Source organism: Nannospalax galili, unplaced genomic scaffold, assembly GCF_000622305.1.
Source record: "Nannospalax galili isolate Female #2095 unplaced genomic scaffold, S.galili_v1.0 scaffold1951, whole genome shotgun sequence".
NCBI lineage: Eukaryota > Metazoa > Chordata > Mammalia > Rodentia > Spalacidae > Nannospalax > Nannospalax galili.
This window is the reverse complement of record NW_008329136.1, coordinates 60,936-74,854: the sequence shown is the minus strand read 5'-3', so window position 1 is coordinate 74,854 and position 13,919 is coordinate 60,936. Positions and strand designations below refer to the sequence as shown.

The window sequence follows — 13,919 nt, the reverse complement described above, 5'->3', positions numbered from 1 at the left end:
CCGTGTCTCCTTCACAAATACTGACTTCTGTCTCTCTCTCTCTTTTGGCAGCAAAGGGAAGCTGAGTATGAGGAGAGTGTGGCTAAAGAAGACCAACCTACAGTAAGTAAGCCTTTGGGGAGTTTGCTATCATTTCAAGAATTTTTGATGTAAGAGGAGTTGGAGTTAGATGCCAAAGACATTGCTGGCTAATATGAGAACCTATCATGTTTTATTCAACTGCATAACCCAATTTTGGGACAAGTTTGGTCTTGAATAATTGTCATTATGGGTTTTTGTTTTGTTTTTTGTGTTTTTTGAGGCAGTGTCTCCCTGTAGCTCCAGCTGACCTGGAACTTGTTATTAAATGAACTGGTCTTGATCTCACAGAAATCCACCTGCTTCCACCTCCCAAGTGCTGGGATTAAACATGTGTGCCACCGTGCCTGGTGATTTTTTATTTATAAATGAAGCTTTAAAGAATTGCTAAGTTCACTGCAGTACGAAAATTTAGATCAGAAAAAAAATAATTGAATACTTTAAACATTTGCAAGATAATGCTGTGGTAATACATTCAACGTAGGTGGTAACTGTTACTTTATAAAATAATACCTATATTATTCAAGGATCTCTTTCTTTCTGGCAGGTTCCAGGGGAGACTCAAGGTGACAGTTACTTCACTGGAAAGAAAACCATTGAAACAGTCAAAGCAGTAAGTTGGCACACAGTGCTGTACCTCACTGTTTAATAGGATTCTAACTTTTTAGTGCACGTTGTGCTCTGTATCAACCATACACGCTGTGTGGCTGAGAAGACGATGACCTTTAGGAGGTAGATAAGAAGAAAATACAACTGTAAGTGTGCTTTGCTGTCTTAAGCAGCACGTGTTTATTGAACCCATTCAGGCTGGTCATTAGTCAGTCCCCTCCTGTTTTCAGCGATTTGGGGTGATGGCTGTGAGCTGTGATGATTTCTTCCTTTTTCATCTGATCTGCAGGCAGAGAGGATCATGGAGGCCATTGAGCTCTACCGAGAGGAAACTGCAAAAATGAAAGAGCACAGAGCCATTTGTAAAGCTGCAGGGAAAGAGGTGAGACGTTACCAGGTTACACATGGGAGAATCTAAGCAGCAGAATTCCTAAGAAGGAGCCGTCCTCTCCAAATTTATTTTAACTTAGATAAGAATATGAGACAAAGGCATAGAATATTTTCCACTTTAAATACTAAAAGTAGAGGCACTATGGGAGGAAGGAGGAAGGAGTCTTTTTAAAAAGGGAAAGCATGGCTGCGTGGGAGAGAGAGCCTGCCAGTGCTGTGATTGTGGCCGAGCTTTCAGTCAGAGCTCCTATCTGGTCCAGCACTACTGGGTTCATGCTCATGATACTCCTTACCAGTGCCAGCTCTGCGGGAAGTGTTTCAGCCACCCCTCCCCCCTCACTCAGCACTACCAGCTCCATTCTCAAGAGATACCAGTTGAGGGCAGTTAGTGTTGAAATACTCACGGAACACACTTTTCTTAACTTACCTGGGTTTATCCATTAGAGAAACCTTTTAATGTCCTTAATCTGAGATGGCTCTCAGCCTCCCTCCATGAGACCCTGGTGATTAGAAAATTCAGCAGGGTGTGGTCAGAAATAGTGAATGGTTACAGGGTACAAGATGAAGTTTATGAATTTCACATTCATCGATACTGTCCTAGGAAGAACCTTTAAAAGTGTATTTTTGTAACATAGGAAAGAAGTTAATAGATTTTGCTCTTCTTCAGTAGTGTTACTGGAGTAGATAATCTTGATTTTGATGTCCTATTGAAAATGCTTTCAACGGCAATTGAGTACCAGACTGGCAGTCTATAACCCCAGTTCTTATAGAAGAGATAATGTGTAGTACTTTTATCACATAAGATTGATCGGCAATATAAAAAGATTTCCCAAGTCCTACCCTAAACTAATGAACTCACAAAGCTGTTAGTATTAGTGACATGTTTGAGGAGTTCGTCACATATGTAAAATGTTATCCTCTCTGATCCATCAAGGAATGCTTCCCCAGGGGTTGAGGGCTGATGTCTATTCCATTGTACACATAAAGCAAAGTTGAAGCTCTAGGATGTCAGTTGTTTTGACCAAGGTAGTTAGTGGTGGTGTAGGGACTGGACTCGGGTGTTGGGTCTCTGTGGTTCCCTCTGTGAGGAAGGTCTTGTGTTGTAGTGTGTGCAGCCATCTTCCTATGGAGTGTTCCGAGCTCCACTCCAGATTAAACGAGGTGGGAACATCTGTGGTTTCAGGGATTCAGAGAGCTTTCTTAGGTGGCTTCTTCCAGCTGTTTCTCTCATTCTCTAGAGACATGAACCCGGGCAGCCTTTCTTTGAGAACCACTTGTTTGCAGTTCTCCTGTAAAGTCGTTGCTCAAGTAGAGTTTATCTGGTAGTTTTTGAGGGTTCCTGGTATATTTTCTCCTCCATATACTCAAACCCTTTTTGAAGCATTATTTCTCTCTCCCACTCTAGCCCCCTCTGCACAGCAGGTTTCAACTAAAATCTTCATTCTATACTAGACACACTTGACACTTTAATGGTTGAGCCCCCCAGTTGCTAAAAATCTCTTGCACACCACGTCATTCAAGTTTCTAAAATCTTTGCATCTCTGGCTTGAATGGTGGTCTGCCCAGACACGTGCACTTGGAGTCCAGAATCCGATTCCTTGCCTGAGAAGTGCAAGCTCTCCCTGCTGTGATTGCCTGCTTTGTGGTTTCTGGTCAACACTGTTTTTGAGTTTGACACTATTATCCACCATCATGTCATCAAACCTATAGATATGAGCTCTCTGAATTCACACAGTCATCCTCCCTGTCTCCCATTTGAAGGTTTTTCTTGGGCCAGTAGTGTTTGCTCCTCTGCTAGTATTTCCATCACCCTAGCCTAGTCTGCAGACATCTGAATTAAGGTGGGTCTGGGCACGGCTTCTTGACATCCTTAGGCCGAAGTTTAAGGTTTGTTGATAAGCCTTGCTTAGGAAGTGTCCTAGTTTCTCATTGCTGTGACAAAACACTCTGACCACTACCAACCTGGGGAGGAAAGGGTTTATTCAGCTTACATCTCCCAGGTCGTAGTTCATCAGGGAGCCCAAGGTAGGAACTCAGGGCAAGAACCTGGAAGCAAGAACTGGAACACAGGCCATGGAGGAATGCTGCTTACTGGCTTGCTCCCTTGGCCCCTGCTCAGCCTGCTTTCTTATGCAACACAGGCCCACCTGCCCAGGGGTGGCACCACCCACAGTGGGCTGAGCCCTCCCACATCATTCATCAAGAAGATGCCCTTCAGACATGGCCACAGGCCAGTCCAATAGAGGAAGTTCCCCAATTGAGGCTCCCTCAACCCAGGTGTGTCAAGTTGACACTAAAGCTATCCAGCACAGGAAGTTTCCAGGAAATACCACTAGAGCATCTTCATTGCTTCCCATGTTTCCTTCCTGTGCTATGTGGTGACGGTGTGGGTGTTTTCATAATTGTTGTTCGCCGTGGGCACATGCGATATGTACAACCCATTGCTTCCATATTTTGCAACTTAAATAAGTTTCCTTCATGATGGATGCCCCAGTTATGTTGCCTTTCAGCTGACTCACTGTTATTTTGTGCTATTCTATTGGACACCAGAACCAGCCTATTTCGCACTTCTTCCATCCTCTCCCTAACTTGGCTGACTGGGCATGTGCTCTGCAGCAATAACCAGCATAGGCTGACTTCCAGCCAATTCTACACTTTGCAGAACTGCTGTCTTTACCCCATTGCCCCTCACTGTGGCCTCCTTCATGGTCAAGGCAGGCCTGACTATCTGTGTGAGGCCATTCCTCTATGATTTGGATGATTAATTTGATTCTGGTTTTCCATAATTACAAATCAACTGCAGTGAGCATTCAGCACTTAAATTTTTCCCAATTTAGTATTGTTTTCTTTTTCCAATCTGTTTTTCATTTTCTTTCATTCAATTAATGGATTTATTTATGTTTTGTTTTGAGACAGGATCTCACTTTGTAGCCCTGGCTACAGACCAGGCGGGCCTGGAACTCATTGAGATCTACCTGCCTCTGCTTCCTGAGTGCTAGGATTAAAGGAAGGTGGCATCACACCTGGCCTCAGATTGTTTTCATGAGATAACTTTTGGCAAAGAGGAATTGCTGGGTTTGGAAGATGTGTAATTGTTAGGAGATTCTGTATACATGGTTTTGAAAACATGGCTTATTTAGGGCTATTGCTGCTGACATGTAGGAACATGTGTTCACACCTAACATCTGGCATTAGGTTTTCACCTTTACAAATTGAATGAAAAATCTAATTGCAGCAATTGGATTTCGAAGGAGGTTAAACAAGTTCTGGAAAGCCGATAGAGAGTTCTGTTTTCTCTGTATTGTCTGTATTTCAGTCACTTTTCTTTCTGTCTTTAGTGTTTTCCTTTTAGCTTGGCCAGCCTCTTTGTAAACTAAAGATGCTAATTACTAGTCTTCGTGCCAAATGCATATGGCTTCCTCCGCTTTCTTGGGATTTTCTTTGAATTATTTTTAGACAGGGTTTTGATTTTATATGTAGTTTAATCCTTCAGTTTCATTTTCAGAGTCTATAAGCTCTACCCCTCTGTGAGCTGCAGGTTGCTTTATTGTAGAGTTTTTGTTTTTTAAAATATGATTTGACTGTTCTTGAATTGGGTGTCCTGTGTAAAATGAGTTTCCTCATTAAGTACTCCATCAACCAACAGTAAGTTATATTTTTTATATTTAATATAATGCAGTCACGTTATATTTTTTAACCCTATCTTGTCTTAGGTCTGCATTCTCTGTAACTTGTATGCTTTAGTCTTCAGTCATTGTGCTGTAAAAGTGTGCATGGAATTTTTGTGCTTTTTATTTGCTTGCTATGATTGTTATTTTTCCAGATTAATATTTGTTCATTTAAAACAGAAAAAGGGGGGGGGCTAGGAAATTATAGATCAAGGTGACTAGTATATTGAGTAGAAACTTGGTTTTGACATGGGTTTGCAAGGGAGGATACTAACTTTAATTTTTTTAGATAAAATGTATTGCCTGTTCTCATTTAGTAGTATAAAAACTATAAGGTATAGTAGTTCTTTTACATTCTCTCTGGTTTTAGGGTCTTTTTCCAAAGTTGTAAAATACTGTTAACACCCTATCTTCAGCAAGCATCGTCAAAATCTCATTTTTAATGACTTGCTTTGATAATTTGTTCATAGGTCCTTCTTCCCATCAACCCCATCCTGATGGCTTATGGCAATATTTCAGTGAGTAGAATGTCTCTCTTTCTGTGGTGAGTCAAAGCTTAATTTCACAGACGAGGGAAGTGAGGAGGCATTGCGATCTAAATGCTGGCATCTAGGACAGCTTGTTTCAAAGGACTATTTTAATGAAACTTTCAAAGGAAGCCTTTTGAGTGAGACCAGATCTGTTCTGCTTCTTAATGCTTGCTTATGTTCAGTGTCCAGAGCCTCTGAAGAGTCTGTTTACTTAAATGAACTTTGATATAAATCTTTGGAAGAAAAGTTGAAAAAAAAACCCATGAAGGAGGGAACAAGAGTTGGGAAAACATGTTTACCTAGCAGTTACTAATTACTATTTCCTGGCAAGTCTTTTTCATTACAATAATCTTAAAGTATCTTCATTATATAGATAAAGAAACTGGTCCAACCAAACAAGGGCACCGCTTAATTACAACCCCAAATCTGGCTATCTCCCAGCCCCAACGGGTACAGACATGTGAGGACACTATTTCTCAGATAGGATGGAACTAGAGAGCCTTCATGGAAACCAGTCATGAGCTTTACTGATGGTGCTTCCTTCCTTTTTAGCCTTCAGCTTATGTGTTAGAAATTTTTAAAGGGATCAAGTCAAGGTGAGTCCTAGTGCACAATATGCCTTACCAGGACAACATTTATTGAATGTTTATGAATGTGAAATAAATAAAAATTTGAATTTTTATTTATGTGTATGAGTGTTTTGCCTGCATGCCTGTGAGTGCACCCCTGTTGTGCAGTGCCTGCAGTGGCCAGAAAAGGGCATTGGATCTCCTGAAACTGGAGTTAAGGACAGTTGTGAGCCACCACTTGGGTGCTGGGAACTGAATATGGATCCTCTGCAAGAGCAACTAGTGCTCTTAACCACTGAGCTGTCTCTCCAACCCCACAAAGGGTGTTTTTAAAGACAAGTGAACGGTAGTTGTTTATGTTATGGGTAATAAAAAAATACATAATTCAGTCACAAGTACCAACTCTGAGCTTCGTTGTTGTGTGTTTTGTTCCGTTCATTTTGTGTGTGTATTGTGTATTTGTGTGTATTTGTGTGTATTGGAATCATACTGCGTAAGTACCATGCACTGACCACTTGTGCCACTGGAGCTCCATGGAATCATACTGTATAGGTTTGTTTCTTGTTCTTTTTCATGTAGGTCCTGAACATTTGCTCATATTATTAATATTCCTCAAAAACACACCATCAAACTATTAAGAATCTCCCAGTCTACAATCATTGTTTGCTGAATTTGTTGTTTTTGCTATGGTCAGTAATGCCTTAGCAATACCTTTACATACATTTCTGGTGACATTATTGAGTATTTTATAGTATCATATTTTTTGACTATTTTCTGTAAAGTTTTAGTTACTGTTCTTTCTTTGTGTTCTATAATAGTTTGTCTTACTGTTTTCTGGAATTTTTATTTTCTTTGTCATATGTTTAGAATAATATTTATTCAGTTTTTGTATTCTCATTTGACATACTGAAGTTTATTTTCCTAAGAAATTATATGTACATATAGCCCTTTCGAAAAGCACGCAGGACTATCCACGAATAACCATGAATCTTTTACTAGAGAAGTATAAAGGGAAGTTGGTAGAGGTACAGCACATTCAAGATGGGAGAGTTCTGTTCTAAAGGGTTAATTTTCTCAAACCAGTGAATAGAATTCTGATCCCAATTGACATCTTGAGAATTCTACTTAGAATTGATGACATGATGCTGGACCTAGGTTTAGAAGAAGCTGCTCCCCCAAGTTAGAAAGCGAAGAGAAAGCAAAATTAAAATGGTGTCGGATTTGTGTAAGAATTGCTCAGTCATCCAGGTGTCATAGACTCAAAAGTCCTGAAACACGCATCCTATATACATATATATATACACACACACATATATGTACAGTGTTCATACATACACATACACAGTATACACAGATACACCATATAGCAGTATGCATGCATGTATATGGTAAAAGGATTATCATGAAGGTGAATAAGATGGACTAGTCAACAAGAGGCTTTGTAGACATTGTACATCTGCAGATAAAAATACTTGGATTTTCTCCACCATGTCATGAACCAAAATGCAGTCTAAGCAACAAATTGAAGTGTTAATATGAAAACAAGATTGAAAAGAATCATTTAAAGTATAGGTGAATATTTAGCTCTTGTGAAGAGAATCTACTCGTGTATAAAGGCAGTAGGAAAACCCGTAAAGGAGTACACTGAATGCTTGACTGTGTGAAGGAATACTGCATTTTAATTTCGTTTTCCTTCTCAGTGAACTGGAAGAGTCTCTGCTTGTGCTGCCTTTCTCTTACATCCCGGACATCCTTACGCTCTTCAGTGAATTCATCCAGAGGGGCTCTGATGTTGAGCTGCTGTGTCGGTGCCTCTTTTTTCTCCTCAGGTAACATGTTTTTACAGAAACATCCTGTGCCTGTTCAGCCAAACCGCTTCAGCGAAATGCCCACTGAAGCTGCAGTCACTTTGGCATTAAAAAGTCCTGGTTTCAGTTACAGAGACTTTTACAAAATTTTGATCTTGTCTGACATGAAAGCACTCTTAGCCTTTAAAGTAAGGATCCTGGTTTTTAAAGTCATGAGTAATGTGTGAGACGTAGCTCCGGAGTGCTTCAGTAGTAGGCCTAGGACACAGTCTAAGATAATGGTAGTTGTCTACCAGGTCATTTGCTCCATTTTCTTCTGCTTTTAAACTAGTTACAATAAGCTAATCAGTTTTATTTTGTTCTCACAAAAATGCTTAAAAGAACAGAAGTTAATTTCTCTAGTCTTCCACAGGTAGAAATGGAAATGTGGGGGTCCCATGAAGAGAAGCAAAGAGACATGCAGAAGTATGTTCATTAGCTAGTACAGTCATCAAGAACCATTCTAGTTCAATCTTGTTTTTGTGGAATTGAGAAGAATACGTGGATAAAGACTTATGTTATTCTTACATTCCCAGACTCTGTCAAAAGCAAAGAACAGGCACAGGGCAAATTGAATATTCCTTAATGCTGTCATTTAAGCAAAAAACTGATCAGCCGGTAGTAAAGAGTTAAACAGGCACATTTAGTGAAATGACTGAGTAAATATTTGGTGTGTTGGCCTGATTTCAGGCCAGTTTGGTTTTGAGACAGGGTCTTGCTGTGTAGCTCTGCGTGTCGTGCATCTCGGTATATAGACCAGACTGGTCTCAGTCTTGCCTGCCTCTACCTTTTGAAGGCTAGGATTACAGGTGTATGCCCCTGTAGCTGGCCTTGTTTGTTTTGTTGGGACAGGATTTTACTCCAGTCCAATATGTAACCCAGATTGGCCTCATACTAACAGCAATCCTGCTTCAGCCTCTCAAGGGCTTGGATTATAGGCATGGGCCACCATGCCTGCCTGATTTCATGGTCTTTAGCCCTCTATTCCTTAGACTCTGTCTTAATAGTAGTAAGAAAAGAACAGTGGCAGGCACAATAATCTATCAGTGGCACATGTACTGTTAAAGCAAGGTCAGCTATTCTGTGAGAAACTGAATATGTCTCATATCTGAGAGGGTTATAGGTAGTCACTACCTGAGAGATAACCTGAGAGATGGATGGAACAGTCATCAAGGATATATATCTGAGTGTTCTGGTTTCAGAATTTTACTCTGATGAGTGACTTTCTCCTACCGTGTGTGTGTGTGTGTGTGTGTGTGTGTGTGTGTGTGTGTGTGTGTGTGTGTGTAGGGCAGGGGGGATATGTGTGTGTAGGTACATGTGTATGAGCCTGTGTTTGGAGGCCACAGGTCAACCTTGGGTATTTTTCAGGAGCTGTCCACCCTTTTTTAAAACAGGGTCTCTCACTGGCCTGGAACTCACCAATTAGGGTGAGGGATCCACTCATCTTTACCTCCCAAGTACTGGGATACAAGTATGCCACCACACCCAGCCTTTTCATGGGTGCTGGGGATCAGGCTCAGGTCTTCATACTTGTACAAGCAGGCACCTTACCAACTGAGCTATCTCCCTAGTCCCTGTGTTAGCATTTTTAAATAGGTTCCATTCTATCTCTTGAGCTTTTCATAAAATGCCATCATCAATCTCTGTGGTCTTGTGGTGGATTGCTGAGGAAAGATGAAGCTTTGCAAATGAAGTGAGTGTGTCGTCATGTTCAGAATAGTATTTTTTAAACTCAAATTGAATGGGAGAGAAATTTAGGGGGTTTTGTTCTTGTTTTTGTTGGTTTGTTTACTTTGTCAGAAGGCTTTGTGTGCCACTGTTATAATCATAGATTGGATTCATATTTTGTGTTGTTGATGCTATGACACTGTCTATTTACTATTCTAGGAGGGTCATATAGAGCCAGAGCCTCTCTTTCCAGCATGATTGTTTTATTCTTTTTATTAGGATTCACTTTGGCCAGATCACCAGCAACCAGATGCTTGTGCCAGTAATAGAAAAATTAAAGGAAACAACTATTTCAAAAGTCAGACAAGTCCAAGTAAGTGCCTTTCTGTGGACAGCTAATAGAGAAGCAGAATTCCAATATGTATGTGGCCAGTGGTAGTACATGTTCGGCCTTGTCTTTTTTTGTTTGTTTGGTTGGTTTTTTTGGTCTTTTTGAGACAGGGTCTCCTTGTAGCGCCAGCTGTCCTGAAACTCACTATGTAGACCAGGCTGGCCTTGAACTCCCAGAGATCCTCCTGCCTCTGCCTCCCGAGTGCTGGGATTAAAGGTGTGTGCCACCACGCCCAGCAGAATGTTTTTTTAAAAAAAACCAACAAAAGTCCTTATGGAGGGAAGGGTGGATGACAGCCCCACAGAGAGGTTGCTGCATCGAGCTCCCGGGGGCCGGAGTTTGATTCATCCTTTTTGTATTCCTTTCTAGGATGTGATTGGCTTCAACATGGCAGGTCTCAATTATCTCAAGAGGGAATGCGAAGCAAAAAGTGAAGTTATGTTCTTTGCTGATGCTACCAGCCAGTTGGAAGAGAAGAGGAGGAAGCGGAAAAACAGGAAGAAGATGATTCTGACATTGACGTAGAACCCAACTTTCCCTCCTTCTTAAGTGAACTTGTAAACTAAGGTGCAGTGGAGTTGGCATCAGCTTAAAAATGAGAAAGGAAGTCATGTAGAAGAGCCTGGAAGAGCTCTGAGCTTTGGCTGAAGATATCCAACATGGTCTGTGATCTGGTTCGATCTCCTGGACTTGACCGCATGATTAGTTTAAGAACCTTTGTACACTCTTTAGGGTTGGGCCCTGTGGTAGTTGTTCCCTTTACATTCTATCAAGGAGCAAAGAAAAAAAAATTTTATTAGGTATTTGGTTCATTAGAGTTGAAATCACCATTTGAAGGCTTTTTATATTTATGACAGGTGGTAGGTATTTTTGTGTGTGTGTGTGTTAGATTTTACCTTTTTCTTTTTTAAAGATAATCATGTGTGTAACTGAGTGTCCTATGCCTGTAAATGAAGTATCATGGACTTTTGGAGCTAAAAAGGATTATGAAATATCTAGAGCAGTCTCTTTAACCCTCCTGCAGGTTGTTAGATCTGTATATAAGATCTTAATTGCTGTTTGTACTTTTTGGAATAACATGGCGCTTTCTTATTAAAGAACACTTAAGATGTCTTACTGCTTGAATAATACATTTTGGGGTGTGTGTGTGTGTATGTATGTGCTGTAAATATACTTATGTTTACATGGTAAGGAGTTTGTGTGTGTGTGTGTGTATGTATGTGTGTGGTGTAAATATACTTATGTCTCCAGAGTAGGGATTTGGGTGAGTGTATTTGTATAGTATAAATTTATAGACAAATATGTCTACATGGTAGGATTTGGGGAGGTAGGAATGTCCTAGAAAAAGAATTAACTCACATACCTCTGGACCTGGGCTTTTCTTTGTGGGAAATTCTGAATTATTAATTTAGATTCCTTATTACAGTCTGTTTTACTTTCCTATATCCTTTTTTTGAAACAGGGTCTCCCTATAGCCCCAGCTGGCCTGAACTCACTCTTGTAGACCAGGCTGGCCTTGAACTTGGAGATCCACCTGCTTCTGCTGGGACCAAAGGCATACGCCACCACACCCCTTATTAACTTTTCTATATCTTATTTTCATATTTTACCTATGAATTTGCCCATTTTGTCCAAGTTACTGGTTTGTAGTGCTAACATTTTCTCAGGCTCAGGACTGTAGGTTTTATGGCTTGGAGATTGTGTCCCAAACCACAGATCAGTTAATCAAGTACAACGCAATCACTAAGGTGAGGTAAGGAATAGAGTAGCATTCTATAAACGGGAAGAAGGCTGCCCAAGAGGGTGGGGCTGCTGCTTCAGGCTGAGAGGGTGAGGCTGCTGGATGCTCCCAGGGCCCTAAGCCTGCAGTTGGTGTCTACAAAGATGAAGTTATTGAGGATCAAGGCAGCCCCTAAATCCAATGAGTTAATCCTTAAAAGGAGTGAGCCAGAGAAACACAAGGAAACGTACTATGTAAAAGCAAGGCAAAGGACAGAGGGATGCAGCTGAGCCATGCCAAGAGTGGCTTCTAGACACCAGAAGTTAGGAGGGGAGAAGCACAGTGTCCCTCAAAGCTTCCAGGAGGAATCAATCCTGCCGCTGGCTCCTGGGTTTTGGACCTCTGACCTCCAAGCTCTGACAGAACAGATGTCTGCAACCAGCTGCTTGTGGTTCTTCATTCTGGAGCCCTGGTACCCTAGGAAATGCACAGATGATGCCAATGCCTTTTTCTCAGCTTCTCATGGGCATAGGGTGGAGTTTTCGGAGGCTTTATGATTTGTGACTTGGGAACAGACTGAAGACAGCTCTGCTCTGTTAAACCAGATGCTGAAGAGGTGATAAAAATGAAGTAATGCACTCCTAAATTCTTGATTTAGGAAACAGTGATATATTTTTTTCATTAAATATTTCATTTATTGGTTTCACTATCTGTAGAATTTTAAATTTCCCAGTTTTTTGTTTTTGTTTTTGTTTTTTTTTTTTTTTTAAAAAAAAAAAAAAACAGGGTCTTACTATGCAGCTCCAGATGTATAGACCATTCCAGGCTGGTCTCAATCTCACAGAGACCTTCTTGTCTCCCAAGTGCTGGGCTTTAGGGTGTGCTCCACCACACTTGGCCCAGTTTTAATTCTTACTTGGTAAATATTGATAAATTTCACCTATGTAAATAGCTCTTTGAGACCCACAATAGTTTATACAGTTATAAAAGGAGTCCCGAGTTCAAAACTTTGAAAACCCTTAATGTAATGGTAAATTTTCAAGTCCGAAAGAGGCTTTGGTGTGTATAATGTACTGTTAATTTTTGGAGAGTAGAGTCAGCTTTCGTCCGCACCATGAAGATAAGGCCTAAAAGAATGAACTTGAGAATCACATGAAGTCAGTTACATTTAAAATTATGTGGCACCTGTTTCCTATGTAAAGTAGGAAATAGCAAACCGGTCTTACAGGTAACATGAAGATTAAATGTGATATATATAAAGGGATAACTTACTAGAAGTAAACATTTTCATTCAATCTACATTGTTGATGAGTTTCTGGCTATAAGAAGTAGTGTTGGGGGGGGCACGCAAACCCTGCGGTCTGAGGCCTCGGCATTTGTTACTTACAGACCCTCATGTTGAGAAGCTGTCCGAGACACGAAGACTCCAAGTGCACAGGAAGAGACTGTGGAAGTCCTGTAGACCATGGGGTTTTCTTTTCCCTGGGGAAAATCTTTTGGCCGCTTCTCATAGTAACTGCTTGTTAAAACTGGTAGAATACTCATTAAGGACTAATCTTCATGGCTGAATCATGCATGCAGACCCATGTAAAACTTTAAAATCACAGACTCCAGCAGAGTCGGCTCAAGGTAGGTACTTGTATGATGCAGATTTAGCCTGCATAGGCTCTGGGGGACTAGAGAGTGGGACCTTGTGTCTAGGCAGGTCTTCCTTCTGTTATCCACAGTACGCTTCTCTCCTGATGGCCTGGCCTTTCTCCAAGAAGCCATTAACCATCCCCGGGCCCCAGGCCACATCAACATGGTGATATTATGCTATTTTGGTAGGGACAGAACTAGACTGGGAAATTGGCTGTGAAGCATCACTGCTGACATTCAGAGATAAAAGATTTAGTAGAACCATTTTTCTTGTCTGAGTCTAACTCTGAGCAAGGAAATAGTTCATTAGCACTGATGCACAATGATGGCATTGCTGTGATCAGCTGCAGGTACTGTGGGTCAGGATGTAAGCTATGAAGATTAAGGGCAGGATTAATTCCAGAGGGAAAAGAACTGGTTGGTTACTTTCCTTTTATCTCAACAGGAGAACATTTCATGATCATTACTACAAAAGCAAAACTGAGTGTGTTGATCCTCCCTGTAATCCCGGTACTCTCAGGAGGCTGAGGCAGGAGGATTCCTAGATTGAGGCCAATTTAGACTATCTAGTCAGACTGTTTCCAAAAAAAGAAACTAAAGGAAAGGCTATCTGATTTTAAATTGTAATCCACCTTAACACTCTCTGACACCCGCTGTATGTTTCCCATTGTTATTTACCACCTTACCACTGCCATGGCCCATATTTTACTCTGTTATTTATCTTGCCTCTGGGCTGTAAGCTACATAATGACATGGATTTCTGTCTCTTATTTACTGTGGTATCACTGGTACATGGAACAGTGCCTGT

The 13,919-nt window shown here is 40.9% G+C and overlaps 1 protein-coding gene across 2 annotated transcripts in view; it reads left to right on the top strand.

Annotated features, from left to right (window-relative positions):
• Wdr3 (WD repeat domain 3) overlaps positions 1-10,866 on the top strand; it is a 39,844-nt gene extending 28,978 nt beyond the window's left edge. The window contains exons 20-27 of one of the 2 annotated variants that reach the window (XM_008832899.3): positions 52-102; positions 626-691; positions 977-1,069; positions 5,216-5,263; positions 5,828-5,871; positions 7,545-7,673; positions 9,642-9,735; positions 10,123-10,866. In XM_008832899.3, coding sequence (XP_008831121.2) covers positions 52-102; positions 626-691; positions 977-1,069; positions 5,216-5,263; positions 5,828-5,871; positions 7,545-7,673; positions 9,642-9,735; positions 10,123-10,278 — 681 coding nt within the window. In that variant the 3' untranslated portion in view covers positions 10,279-10,866. The remainder of the gene's footprint in view (positions 1-51; positions 103-625; positions 692-976; positions 1,070-5,215; positions 5,264-5,827; positions 5,872-7,544; positions 7,674-9,641; positions 9,736-10,122) is intronic. The other variant, XM_008832893.3, reaches the window with a different exon arrangement.
• Positions 10,867-13,919: the final 3,053 nt, after the last annotated feature.